The following is a 15,465-nucleotide window of genomic DNA, read 5'->3' as shown; positions in this document are numbered from 1 at the left end:
ATTCATACTTCCTTGTTTAATATCCAAAATCAAACTTCAAGCTTATATATCACGTGTACAGCGAAGCATACAGTGATATGTGTTATTTGCAAAAGCAACCAACACACCTGTGGGTTTGTTGGGTTGGGGGGGGGGGGGGATCGGAGCCCACAAGTTTCACCACACATTCTGCTGCCAACCATTCTAAATGATCTTGACACCATATCCGTCCAGGTTAGAGAATTCATGAGAGCTGCATCTACTTGTGAGAAGGTACCACATACCCCATCTTTAAAAGATTGGCCCTAATCTTGTAACTATATCATGATGTTCAAGATTCATCCCTAGTGGATACATCGCGACATCTATTTACCTGGTGTGCTCCATCGCTGCCTCATATGTTTCAATAAGGTCACCCCCATTTTCCCAAACTTAAAAGGAAGAAAATTTAATTTCTTCAGCCAGTTGTGATAGGACAACCGACCATCCCAGGAATTAGCCTAAGTGAATCTCTTTCGGACTGTTATGGAGGGGCCACTACACAGGATTAGGAAAAAGCTGTAGATGGTTGTAAACTCAGCCAGCTCCATCATGGGCACTAGCCTCCCCACCATCGAGGACATCTTCAAAAGGCAATGCCTCAAAAAGGTGGCATCCATCATTAAGGACCCCTCCCTGCCCCACCATCCAGGACAAGCTCTCTTCTCATTGCTTCCATCAAGGAGGAGGTACAAGAGCCTGAAGAGACACACTTGACATTTTAGGAACAGCTTCTTCCCCTCCACCTTCAGATTCCTCAATGGACAATGCGCCATGAACACTACCTCACTATTTTCGCTTTCTTTTTGCTCTTCTTTTATTTATATACATTTCTGTTTGTAACTTATAGTATATTTTATATATTGCAAAATGAGAAATTTCATGTCATATGTCCATAATAATAAACTGTATTCTGTTTCTGATTGCCTTTCATGTCAGTTGTGTCCACATCTTGTGAGAGTAACTGAAAAGAATAAATTTAAATACAGAACAGTGAAAGATTAGCACCCATTTCTTCAGTGGGCTGTAATCATTATTCTTGGTGCTATTTGAGTTTGGGAGAAATGCATCCGTTTTCATGCCTCTTGAGTGATCTTAAATATTAACCATTGCTCTTGATAAAAAGCAGGGGCACTCCTGTTCTAACACCTTCTGCTCTCTCCTTGCCAATGCTTTACTCGTTTCCGCAGTTTTTGCAGCAGACTTTGAAATTAGCATGTGCCTCTAGAAAATCGCCCTTTGTTAGGAAAATTCTTAGTGAAAGAGATTGCCAGTTTTGCACTGCAAAGCTCGCCTTTCAATTACACTAAATCCCTTTTATGTAAGCACTGATTACATTCACAAAAGCACAGAGAAGTACTTAACAGAGAAGGCTTGAATACTGCACGGGAGGCAATTAAGCTTCCACGTCTGATTTTCCCAACCTCCCCTCTGTCTTTTCTCCCTTGTAATCAGGCTTCATTTCTCCATTCTACTAGCTCTTTACCCCCAGCTCAGGCACATATTTTCCAGTTCATTGCACCAAGGCTACGCAGATGTATCATTAGCAAATGGAGCGCTTAATTAGCTAAATGAAGGGACAGTGGCAGCAGCAACCAGTTCTGAACTCTGCACTGCCCACTCATATGCATTTTGTTATTAAATCTGTGTTTATTCATTTTTAGAGGACCAATTTCTACATATTTACCAGTACTAAATGTGCACATATTAAAATCAATATTGCTGAAATGTGAGAACTTAATGATCAACTTTTGACACCCAAACAGAAACTAAAGCTGTATCAAGGGATGCCTACCTTGAAGAAGTTTAAGTCTTCCCTTCGATGGGAGTTCAGTGAAACTCTCTCTCACTGCTCCCCCTCTGTGATCACTGCGGCCCTCCGGTCCTTATGAAGGGTCTCGGCCCAAAATGTCAACTGTTTACTCTTTTACATAGATGCTGCCTGGCATCAACCGGTTCTCTTAAAGCTGTACCATTATTTTCTGAGAATAACCTCTGCTAAAACAAATGTGAACTTTTGCTCTTACACTCTAATGGGCAAGTGGCAGGAGTTGCAAATCCATCATTATTTTATTTTCAAAATTGCATTCTTAAATTCAAGAAAATACATTATTTCTACATCTCTGAGCTTGAGTCCCTCGCTTGTATTTTTTCCTCCCTAAAAGTATTCAAGGGATATTTACAGTGGATACTTGAAGCACTCAATGTCCATAAGATCCATTAGACCATAATACATAAGAGTAGAATTACACTAATCGGCCCTTTGAGTCTGCTCCACTACTCGTCCATGACTGATTAATCTTCCCTCTCAACCCCATTCTCCTGCCTTCTCCTTGTAACCTTTGATGCACTTATTAATCAAGACCCTATCAACTTTTGAATACCTCCACAGCCATCTGTTGCAACAAATTCCACAGATTCACCACAATCTAGTTAAAGAAATTTCCCCTCATCTCTGCCCTAAAGGGACGTCCTTCTGTTCTGAGACTGATCCCTTCTGGCCCTAAAGTCCCTCACTGTAGGAAATATTCTCTCCATGTCCACTCTATATTTTAGTACCTGGGGATCCCCCCCCCCCCACCTCATCTTCTAAAGCTTAGAATCTAAACAAATCAATTACTAGTAATTTTGGTCTTAGCACCTCAAAACTTGCACATCACTGATCTAGTGCCCTTTGCTGCTAGGATTCCCTGTTGGCAATCTCAGGGACATCAAAACTGTCACCATGCTGGTTCACTTCCGATCACATCAGGAATCCCCACAGACAGCATTTCAGGAAGCAAATCCTCAGAGTTTGATTACATTTTTAAACAATACATAGGTTGCTCAATAAAGTATTTAAAATGCTTCACACATTTAAATGCTTAGGTTAAAGAATTGCAATGCATATGCATCAAATCGACAGTGAAAATAGGAATAGAATGAGATGGTGGCTGAGGGATTGGAGCGGGGGCAGGGATTCAGATTTCTGGATCATTGGGACCACTTTTGGGGCAAGTGTGACCTGTACAAAAAGGACGGGTTGCACTTGAAACCCAGGGAGACCAATATCCTGGCAGGGACGTTTGCTAAGGCTACTGGGGAGAGTTTAAACTAGTATTGTTGGGGGTTGGGAACCAAACTGAAGAGAATGGGGAAGAGGCAGCTGGCTTACAAATAGATAAAGCTAGTAGACAGTGTGTGAGGGAGGATAGGCAGGTGATAGAGAAGGGATGCACTCAGACCGAATGTTTGAGATGTGTCTATTTTAACGCAGGAGTGTTGTGAACAAAGCGGATGATATTAGAGCGTGGATCAGAACTTGGAGATATGATGTGGTGGCCATTACAGAGACTTGGATAGCTCAGGGACAGGAATGATTACTTCAAGTGCTGGGGTTTAGATGTTTCAGAAAGGACAGGGAGGGAGGCAAAAGAGGTGAGGGTGTGGCACTGTTGATCAGAGATAGTGTCACGGCTGCAGAAAAGGTGGACACCATGGAGAGATTGTCTACAGAATCTCTATGGGTGGAGGTTAGGAAGGGGTCAATAACTTTACTGGGTGTTTTTTATAGGCCGCCCAAAAGTAACAGGGATATCGAGGAGCAGATAGGGAAACAGATCCGGGAAAGGTGTAATAATAACGGAGTTGTTGTGATGGGAGATTTTAATTTCCCAAATATCGATTGGCATCTCCCTAGAGCAAGGGGTTTAGATGGGGTGGAGTTTGTTAGGTATGTTCAGGAAGGGTTCTTGACACAATATATAGATAAGCCTACAAGAGGAGAGGCTGTACTTGATTTGGTATTGGGAAATGAACCTGGTCAGGTGTCAGATCTCTCAGTGGGAGAGCATTTTGGAGATAGTGATCATAATTCTATCTCCTTTACAATAGCATTGGAGAGAGATAGGAACAGACAAGTTCGAAAAACATTTAATTGGAGTAAGGGGAATTATGAGGCTATCAGGCAGGAACTTGGAAGCTTAAATTGAAAAAAGATGTTCTTGGGGAAAAGTATGGAAGAATTGTGGCAAACGTTCAGGGGATATTTGTGTGGAGTTCTGCATAGATACGTTCCAACAAGACAGTGAAGATATGGTAGGGTAGAGGAACCATGGTGTACAAAGGCTGTGTTAAATCCAGTCAAGAAGAAAAGAAAAGCTTACAAAAGGTTCAGAGAGCTAGGTAATGTTAGAAACCTAGAAGACTGTAAGGCTAACAGGAAGGAGCTTAAGAAGGAAATTAGGAGAGCCAGAAGGGGCCATGAGAAGGCCTTGGCAGGCAGGATTAAGGAAAACCCCAAGGCATTCTACAAGTATGTGAAAAGCAAAAGGATAAGACATGAAAGAATAGGGCCTATCAAGTGTGGCAGTGGGAAAGTGTGAATGGAATCGGAGGAAATAGCAGAGGTATTTAATGAATACTTTGCTTCAGTATTCACTATGGAAAAGGATCTTGGTGATAGCAGTTATGACTTGCAGCAGACTGAAAAGCTTGAGCATATAGATATTAAGAAAGAGGATGCGCTGGAGCTTTTGGAAAACATCAAGTTGGATAAGTCGCCAGGACCAGAATAGATATACCCCAGGTTACTGTGGGAGGTGAGGGAGGAGATTGCTGAGCCTCTGGCGATGATCTTTACATCATCAGTGGGGATAGGAGAGGCTCTGGAGGATTGGAAGGTTGCGAATGTTGTTCCTTTATTCAAGAAAGGGAGTAGAGATAGCCCAGGAAATTATAGACCAGTAAGTCTTACCTCAGTGGTTGGTAAGTTGATGGAGAAGATCCTGAGAGGCAGGATTTACGAACATTTGGAGAGGTATAATATGATTAGGAATAGTCAGCATGGCTTTGTGAAGGGCAGGTCATGCCTTACGAGCCTGATTGAATTTTTTGAGGATGTGACTAAACACATTGATGAAGGAAGAGCAGTAGATGTAGTGTATATGGATTTCAGCAAGGCATTTGATAAGGTACCCCATGCAAGGCTTATTGAGAAAATAAGGAGGCATGGGATCCAAGGGGACATTGCTTTGTGGATCCAGAACTGGCTTGCCCACAGAAGGCAAAGAGAGGTTGTCGATGGGTCATATTCTGCATGGAGGTTGGTGACCAGTGGTGTGTTTCAGGGATCTGTTCTGGGACTCTTCTCTCCGTGATTTTTATAAATGACCTGGATGAGGAAGTGGAGGGATGGGTTAGTAAGTTTGCTGATGACACAAAGGTTAGAGGTGTTCTGGATAGTGTGGAGGGCTGTCAGAGTTTACAGTGGGACATTGATAAGATGCAAAACTGGGCTGAGAAGTGGCAGATGGAGTTCAACCCAGATAAGTGTGAAGTGTTTCATTTTGATAGGTCAAATATGATGACAGAATATAGTATTAATGGTAAGACTCTTGGCAGTATGGAGGATCAGAGGGATCTTGGGGTCCGAGTCCATAGGACACTCAAAGCAGCTGCACAGGTTTACTCTGTGATTAAGAAGGCGTATGGTGTATTGGCCTTCATCAATCATGAAATTGAATTTAGGAGCTGAGTGGTAATGTTGCAGCTATATAGGACTTTGGTCAGACCCTACTTGGAGTACTGTGCTCAGTTCTGGTCACCTCACTACTGGAAGGATGTGGAAACCATAGAAAGGATGCAGAGGAGATTTACAAGGATGTTGCCTGGTTTGGGGAGCATGCCTTATGAGAACAGGTTGAGTGAACTCAGCCTTTTCTCCTTGGAGCGATGGAGGATGAGAGGTGACCTGATAGAGGTGTATAAGATGATGAGAGGCATTGATCGTGTGGATAGTCAGAGGCTTTTTCCCAGGGCTGAAATGGTTGCCACAAGAGGACACAGGTTTAAGGTGCTGGGGAGTAAGTACAGAGGAGATGTCAGGGGTAAGTTTTTTACGCAGAGATTGTGAGTGAGTGGAATGGGCTGCCGGCAACGGTGGTGGAGGCAGATATGATAAGGTCTTTGAAGAGACTTTTGGATAGGTACACGGGGCTTAGAAAAATAGAGGGCTATAGGTAAGCCTAGTAATTTCTAAGGTAGGGACATATTCAACACAATTTTGTGGGCCAAAGGGCCTGTATTGTGTTCTAGGTTTCCAATAGTGGTAAGGTTTAGGACAGCCTCAGAACAGAAGGATGCCCCTTTAGAAAAGTGATGAGGAAGAATTTCTTTAGCCAGAAGCTGGTCAAACTATGGAATTCATTGCCACAGATGGATGTGGAGATCAAGTCATTTGGGTATATTTAAAGCAGAGATTGATAGGCTCTTGACTAGTAAGGGTGTCAAAGATTGTGGGGAGAAGGTAAGAGAATGGATTTGGGAGAAAATAAATCAGTCAAGATCAAACAGGAGAGCAAACCCAATGAACTGAATGCCCCAATTCTGCTCCTCCATCTTAACGTCTTATGGAAAACTCACTGACCAAACATACTTTGTGAACAGGACATCAATCTTTCTGAATGATCATGGAAATGATATATATTAGTGCAATACGCAATAATAGTTGATAACTTACTTAATTTCACATTAGTTCAAACTATTTCCCTTGATTGGAGTAGAGGTGGCTGCAAACAATACAGTTAGTGATGATGCACTGATTTATTCATATTGATGTTGCATTTTATGGGTTAAGCCACTAATACAGAGATCCTCATACTGTTATCAATGTCTTGGAGTGAGATTCGTACATTTCAATAATTTGGCGGTCAATACTACTGCAAATTCAAAGCTAACGGTTTATCTTATTTTTTTCAAAATTCAAAGAAAATTTATTATGAAAGTATGTATATGCAACCATATACTACCCTAAGATTCATTTTCTTGCAGGCATTCACAGTAGACCTTCAAACAGACTACAACCACGTCATGGTTTGTAGATTTGATTGCCTCAATGACCCAGAGAGCTATGTTGGCTGGAGTCAGGGCTATATGCTTTGGCTCTTGTTAGGGTCAAAGGTCCACTGGTCCTCCAGGTTTGGGTGTTGGGGGTGCGGGGTTCAGCTCAGGGCTAACAACACTGACCAGGTAAAACAACATTGTTACGGAAAGAGCAATGAAGAATTCTTCTACGTCTGAATGGCCCAGGACAGGCAGAGACCTTCATTGCTGTCCTAAATACCAGCAGGCAGTACATAAGTAAGTACTCACTGGAGAACAGAAAAATACACTGGAATCAATGACAAAGTACAAACCAAGACTGACAACCCATGTGCAAGAGTAGACAATTTTGCGCAACAAATAAATAAACAAGCAAACAAACAAATAAATAATACTGAGAACATGAATTGTAGAGTCATTGAAATTGAGTCCATAGAGTGTGGAATCACTTCAGAGTTTTGGGTGAGTGAAGTTATCCACACTGGTTCAGGAGCCTAATGGTTGAAGGGTAATCCCTATCCCTGAACTTGGGGGACGGAGACCTAAGGCTTCGATACAGTTCCACTTTCCTGATGGCAGAAGCAAGAAAAGAGCATGACAAGGACAGTTAGTGTCCTTGATGACGGGTGACTAATTGGCTTCAAATATGATTGTATGAGATTTGGTGCCCAAAATTCAAGAATTCCTGATAGGAGAGCAATCTTTCTATCTTGCTATTTTGCAGATTCTATATATTATGTCAGTATCAATAAAAGGAGTAGAGAATATCACCATTCTATAGTTTGATGGCAGAGGTAGAGAATATTAGAGACATATTGTGCAGTGGATTATCATGTTACTGAGTGAGGAAATTCTTTCAAATATTACAGACAGGAAGTGAGTTCAGATTACCTGCCCCATTTTTTGTATATACATGCCTGATGTTGTTTGAATACTAACAAAATATGTCCAAGAAACACAGCTTTATTGCAAGTATACCCATCTCATCCATGGATAAGTACATTTTATTGAGCAGAGTGGATTTAATATATACAAATGTATAGAATTATAAATAATCAGATTCACCAACACAGCTGCATACACTAAAACAGTCCATCACTGAGAGTGAATGCAGGTCAATGGGTAAATGTGCCACCTGGCATGACACTGAGGCATTCAAAGGGGAAGGCTCCCAGGATAGATTGCTGGTGAAATACTGGAGGCAATTTGCCTGGTTCTCTGAAACAGGGGGAAGGAATCAGCCAAGGCTGTTAGCTGACATCCATTGGCCCTAGGTGGAAAAGGCGACAGTGCTGATATAATTTATCAAGGGCAGAAATAGACTTGGAGGAACAGAAGGATCTTGTGGTCCGAGTGCACGGATCCCCCAAAGTTGCCACGCAAGTAGATAGCCACGCAAGTGTTGTCCTTTGCGGGATGAGTTCAAGAGCCATGAGGTAATGTTCCACCTTTGGTTGGACCACATGTGGAGTACAGTGTTCAGTTCTGGTCACCTCATTAAGTGGAATGTTTTCAGAGAGTGCAGAGGGGATTTACGAGGATGCTGCCTGGATTGGAGCATGTCTTAAGAGGAAAGGTTGAGCAAGCTAGGACTTTGGAGCAAAGGAGTATGAGAGGAGACTTGATAGAGGTGTACAAAATGATAAAAGGCATAGGTATAGTGGATAGCCAGAGACTTTTTCCCAGGGTGGAAATGGCAATAACAAGGGGGCAAATTTTTAAGGTGATTGGAGGGAAGTGCAGGGGTACATTGGAGGTAGGTTTTCCACACAGAGAGTGGTAAGTGCATGGAACACACTGCTGAGGGTAGTGGTAGAGGCAGATACATTGAAGACATTTAAGAGACTCTTGGATAGGCAAAATGGAGGGCTATGTGGGAGGGAAGGGTTAGATTGATCTTGGAGTAGGTTAACAGGTCTGCACAATATCATCGGCCAAAGAGTCTGCTTTGTGCTGTATTGTTCTATGATGTTCTACTTAGAATGATCAATTTTGCGTTGGTGGTATGCAAAACAGGCTGCATCACATTGGGTTTCCTCTTCTTTATGCTAAAAACTGAATTCACTATTAGATTGCCAATAATTGTTCAATGCTAAACCAGGTTGCCAATACTTGTTCAATACTACCATCGAGGAATGATTTCTACTGAAATACTTTTCACACCATAGCTGAATAACCTTAAGAGAGTCTACTCAGGCTTACCCATTCTGTATGGTCACTAATATACTGTAGTGGAGGATTTCCATTGCCAGTAGACACACCTCCGAGATGGAAGTGATGTCTTAAGGAGAAATGAGATAAAGGATTTCTATCTGAGGGATTTCTTGTTGATGAGCTGAATGAGTGCCATTTTAAAATGCCTGATAGTCATTGAAACATTCATCTCAATTATAACACTGCTTGTTTATGAACATACAACAATAACTTTGTTTATCCAAAACATTTTACTTACCAAAATGCCCAAAGATGCTTCTCCAGACTGTTATCAAACAAAAATGTATGCCAAGCCACATAAAGGGGCATTAGTGTCCTGACTAAACTTAATCATGCAGGAAGACACACAATGAGTAGGAGTAGGCTACCTGGTTTTTCAAACCTGCACACCCAACTCTTATTTGATATGATTGTGGTGGATCTGCCCATGGCCTCACTTCCACATGGCTCTCCATTGGCTGATTTTTCAACAATGTATCTAGCAATTTATCTGCCCCCCCCTTTGAGAATCTTCACCGATTGAGCCTCCGGCACCCTCTGTTTAGAGAATTCTGGAGATTCACCACTCTGTGAGGAAACTCCCTGAAGTATCTCAGTTATAAATGATCTCCCTCTTATCTTGCAACAACATCCTTTCATTCAAGTCCCTCCAACTTGTAGAAGCACTTCAATGTCTACCTGGTCATGCCCTTCAGCATTTCATATGTTCCATTAAGATCACCCATTTTTCTCTAAAATCTAAAGAATAGAGATGCAACTTCTTAGAAAATTTGCGGTAGTAAGACAAGCCTCTCATTCCAGAAACTAGTTCAAGCGATTCTCTTTTGGACTGCTTCCAGTGCTGATGCATCTTTTCTTAGATAAGTGGACCAAAACTATACACAGTATTCCAGGTGGTGTCTCACCAACATGCTCCAGAATTGTAACAATAGTTCTCTATTTTAAAATTCCAAGCCCCCAGCAATAAAGGCCAATATGTCCTGTGCCTTAATTACTTGCTGCACCTGCACGCTGACTTTTTTCTCTTTCATACACAAGAACACCTGGATCCAACTATATTCAACTCATTTACAACCTCTCTCCATTTAGATAATACTCTGCCTTTTGAAGCGCATGACCTCGCAATTCCCCACAATAAACTCCATCAGCTAACTTTTGCCCTTTCATGCAGCTTATCTATATTCTGTTGTGGAGTCCAACTTCCTTCATTGCCACATGCCCTCCCACCTATTTTTGAAAGATGCAATGCGTAAATCCTTAAGTGAGGAAGGAAAGCAGAGAGGATTAGATTGGGAATCCTAAATCTTAGCGCTGCCTCTAGACTTACGTGGGCTAATGTGGGTCATTTCAAAACCATAAAATAGTATTCTGAGATGCCTTTGCTTTGTTTAGATAAATAAAATCTCTTCCTTACCTCTAAATCGTTGAAGAATAGATGTGAATCAGCCAAATTAAAAATCATCTCCTCCATTCGCAATCCAAGGGACACTGCTGTGGGTGTATCCTGTCAAAAAGTAGAGATTTAAGCTTCAATTTGAAGATCTACTAATGACTTTTGGAGAGTTCATGAATATGACGACCTATTTACTTGAATCTTGAAAAATAATTTATTTGAATAATTTTCTCATTATCAAAATATCAAGAAAATAAGTCTCAGGGTAGTATATGGTGATATACATTATACATATGTTGATAGTAAATTAACTTTGAACTTTATAAAGACTTAAGATCAATTTGTTAACTGATTGATCAGTGTAGACATTACACGAACACAGATTACATGTAAGGTCTGAGACAAGAACACTCCAGTTGAGTAATGTTTCCCGCGCAAACCAGCTTGTATCTGCATAACGTTGACACAATGATAGGCTGGCTGTCGCTGATGGCTGATCAATGAATCTGCAGACAATAGTCAACAGGCTGTAATGGTACATCAGTGTATTCTGGGCTTCCCACTGCAATGTGGGAAGCACACTGAGGTCAGAATCAAATCTGCCTGTCATCCTGGTCTGTGCCTGGATTTGTCAATGAGTCTAACTGCTGTTCCACAATTTGCTAAGCAAATGCATCAACCACACTTTGTGTCTGGCTCCTAAACTTGACAGCTGTATATTCAGCATAGCCTCATTCATATGAATGAGATTGCTGACCATATTAGCAAAGTATATTTCACTAAATTTATTGACACTGTTTATTACCCAATAAATTTAAGTTAAATAACAGCAATTTAATATGATTTTAAAAAATTTATTATTTTAAAATTTAAGAATAATTAAGTGTTGTGTTCAATTATTTACATGTATCTCTGATTGTCACAGATATTTGGAAATCATGAGAAGGCTTTCTGGTAGTTTGCACTGTCAGCCTGCTGTCAGGGTGGTAAACAGCTGTCTGTATTGCCTGAGGCCCACTCCTCCTCCTGAAACAACCGTAGAAATGAGGACATGAAGTCATTGAGAGATCCAAAAGTGTATTCCAATTACAGGACTTGTGTAGGCATGGCTGTAATTCAAGGAAAGAGTTCAGCCCGATGGGATTGTTCTTTTCCAAAAATAAACTTTATTCATAGTAAAAAAAATATACAAAAGAATAAAACAGTGCCAAAGTTTTATATTTTTAGTGTCATAGGGTCAATTAATTCAGTAGTGTTAACACTCTTATTTAAACCATTGCATCATTGCCACTTATGTGGTCCCTGGTGTGATACACCATTTCAATGTTTGAGGGACTTCTCCACCTCGTTCAGCCTCTCCATGGGAGTAGTGGAAGGGATGTAGACTGTGGTTCTTCCTCACAATGTCTTTGCTTTGACTGCACCAAGCTTCAGTGCCTCTTTAAGCTCGTACTCTTGGGATGTGCCAGTTGGCAGCATTCCCTTACAGACATTTCGCTGTTCCGGGAGACCCACAAGTTTCAAGTAGACCAAGGGCTGTCTTCCACTGAGTTGATGGTTTTCCAGTAGCAGTTGTTGTCTGCCTTGGTGTGTGACCCCCAGGGAACAATAGGATCCAATGAGAACAGAAATATCACCCTCACAAATTTTGGGCATAATAAAAAGCTTAGTCAATTGAGCACATTGAAAATGTGGATTACTATTGTAATGCTGGAAGCACATAGAGCAAATTGTGCACAATCTGCCCGCCTTTGTTGTGTGTGTTTTTTCATTGATTCTATTGTGTTTCTTTGTATTTGTATTTACTGTGAATGCCCGCAAGATAATGAATAATGAATCAAGATAATGTATTTTGATAATAAGTTTACTTTGAAGTTTTAAGTTTGAACTTTGGAATATCACAATGCTACAAACAGTGGTGTGATAGAAACAGATGATCGGCTGAAAGATATTGGTTGAGGAACAAATATTGCCCAGAACACCAGGGAGAACATGTGACAATGGGAGTAGCATTGGAATGCTGGGATTCCTCCACACAATAATCCATGTAGCACTCCTTCACTGCTGCACTGCTTCAACCAGAGTCAAGCCCAATACCTTATGCTGCACACTTAGGAATAAATGAGTGAAATACTGACATGTGGCAATGCTTACCTAATAAGTGTTGGCAAGATTTTACAATATATATAGTGATTTTGAGTTGAATTTTTATTTCTGTATTTCATGGAAGACAAAATGGTTATCCCTGGTGACAAAGCTAATAACTATTTTTCAGTCAACACCTTGAAAGCCATCTATCTAACGATTATTGCACTGACCTTTCTGGGAACTTGTTATTCAAAAAATTGGCCATTTTCCCTATAATAGAGATTATCCTTTAAAACATTCAATTCACTGTAAAGTACTTCAGGCTATCCTGACATGGACATGAAAAAGGCCTTTATAAATACAAGGTCTTCTCCCTTTCAAGTCAAGTCAAGTCAAGTCAAGTCACTTTTATTGTCATGTCGACCATAACTGCTGGTACAGTACATAGTAAAAATGAGACATTTTTTCGGGACCATGGTGTTACATGACACAGTACTAAAACTAGACTGAACTATGTAAAACACAGAAAAAAACTACACTGGACTACAGACCTACCCAGGACTGCATAAAGTGCACAAACAGTGCAGGCATTACAATAAATAATAAGCAAGACAATAGGGCATAAGGCATCAGTCCAGGCTCTGGGTATTGAGGAGTCTGATAGCTTGGGCGAAGAAACAGTTCCATTGCCCACTCACTGGAACCTAATGTGAAATATTCTTAGTATATGATCGACATGTCATAACCCAGTAGTCCTATCAAAGCGTCAAATGCAAGAATGAGATATCACTGGAATAGAAGGTAATCTGGGAAAACCTACCAGTAACCATGTTCTTCAGCTTATTCCAATTGTGTGTGTAAAGATATATTCACATGCTTTATAGTTGGTATCTAATTCAGAGCAGTACTGTTAACATGGTTGAATTCTGCAATACTACTGCTTTCACTAACACACACCACCAGGTTCTCCTCAGTTTAGTGTAAATTGACTGCTATGTTGTCTGTATTACAACAGAATTTCAGTGGTGGTGAGTAGTCGTTGTGAAATCTGGAGGTGGAAGAGTAATGTAGAGTTGAACAGCTGCCTTGCTGCACTGAGTCCTCAGTTCAGACCTTGTCTTCCAGTTCTGTCTCTGTGGAGCTTGTGTGTTCTCTCTATGACATGCTTGGGCGTCCTTTAGATTTCCTCCCACCTTAAGATGCCCCGAGTGTGTAGTTGAGAGGGAATTGAGAATGTGAGTTGATGGGAATAAACTGGGAATACTGTAGGTAGGGCCTTAGTGGTCACAGACTAAATGGGCCAAAAGGCCTATTCTACACCTTATTAACATTGGTACCTGGTTTATTATTGTCACATGTACCAACATACAGAGTAAAGCTAGTCTTGCAGCACACACAAAATGCTGGAGAAACTCAGTAGGTCAGGTTTGATGATCCCGATGAAGGGTCTCGGCTGGAAATGTTGTCTTTTTATTCCCCTCTGTAGATGCTACCTGACCTGCTGAGTTCTTCCAGCATTTCGTTTGTGTTACCCTGGAGTTCTAGCCTCTGCAGAATCTCTTATGTTTAAGCTTGCTATGGATACTGTTTGTACAGATCAAATTATTACACAAACCATTGAGCAAGAATAAGATAAAACAACAATAATGTGTAAAAACTACTAAAATGCTGTGCAGGCAAACAATGATCATAATGAGTAGATTTTAAAGTCAGAAGTCCATTTTATTGTACAAGAGGTCCATTCAAGAGTCTGTTAACAGTGGGATAGAACCGTCCTTTAGCCTTTTGGTATGTACTTCCAGGCTTTTGTATCTTGTACTCAATGGGAGAGGGGAGAAGAGAGAATGCTGGAGAGGGGAGAAGAGAGAATGCTGGAGAGGGGGGAAGAGAGAATGCTGGAGAGGGGAGAAGAGAGAATGCTGGAGAGGGGGGAAGAGAGAATGCTGGAGAGGGGAGAAGAGAGAATGCTGGAGAGGGGGGAAGAGAGAATGCTGGAGAGGGGGGAAGAGAGAATGCTGGAGGGGGGAGAAGAGAGAATGCTGGAGAGGGGAGAAGAGAGAATGCTGGAGAGGGGGGAAGAGAGAATGCTGGAGAGGGGAGAAGAGAGAATGCTGGAGAGGGGAGAAGAGAGAATGCTGGAGAGGGGGGAAGAGAGAATGCTGGAGAGGGGAGAAGAGAGAATGCTGGAGAGGGGAGAAGAGAGAATGCTGGAGAGGGGGGAAGAGAGAATGCTGGAGAGGGGAGAAGAGAGAATGCTGGAGAGGGGGGAAGAGAGAATGCTGGAGAGGGGGGAAGAGAGAATGCTGGAGAGGGTGGGGTCTTTGATTATGCTGGCTGCTTTAATGAGGCAGTGAGAGGCATAGACGGAGTCCAAAGATGATGTCTTATGATTCTACATAAAAGCAACCACATAAATGTCCATCTTTCTCTCTTTTTAACTAAATTACTATCTTAAAATATCTTTCTGGCTTGTCACCCTCACTCTGAGCACCCAATTCCCACAAGAGTTCTAAACCTCATCATTGTGAAATGAATGATCTGCCTGTGGATCTGCTTCTAGTGTATATAACTCTGATGTTTTCATGTCCAGTCATTACTCTGGTTAGATGAGCATGATGCATTTCATCGGAGTGTTGTCCATAGTTCTTAGGATGATTGTATAAGAGTTCAATTCTCAGCTTAGCTCTGTCTCAGTGAGTGTTGTAACTTAAATGCTCAAAAAAGGAAGGTTGCATTTTTGTAATGGGTAAAAAAAGATGTTTGAATTTCTCCATCTTTCATTTCATTATTTCCATTCTCACATATAATAATTGCCAATTAGAGAATTTGACCTTGAAATTTGTTTTTTTTTTTGTGTCAGTTTGACCTCAGCACTCAAAAGGATGTCAACT

At 41.2% G+C, this 15,465-nt stretch overlaps 1 protein-coding gene across 5 annotated transcripts in view; it reads right to left on the bottom strand.

The window, feature by feature from the left end:
• The window catches only part of LOC140736154 (protein phosphatase EYA1-like), a 279,757-nt gene that overhangs the window by 45,816 nt on the left and 218,476 nt on the right, over nt 1-15,465 (bottom strand). For all 5 annotated transcript variants that reach the window (XM_073061988.1, XM_073061987.1, XM_073061991.1 and 2 more), the window contains one exon: nt 10,508-10,597. In XM_073061988.1, coding sequence (XP_072918089.1) covers nt 10,508-10,597 — 90 coding nt within the window. The remainder of the gene's footprint in view (nt 1-10,507; nt 10,598-15,465) is intronic.

This window comes from Hemitrygon akajei, chromosome 11, assembly GCF_048418815.1.
Source record: "Hemitrygon akajei chromosome 11, sHemAka1.3, whole genome shotgun sequence".
Lineage (NCBI taxonomy): Eukaryota > Metazoa > Chordata > Chondrichthyes > Myliobatiformes > Dasyatidae > Hemitrygon > Hemitrygon akajei.
The sequence above is the reverse complement of the archived record's forward strand: the minus strand, read 5'-3'. Positions and strand labels throughout refer to the sequence as shown.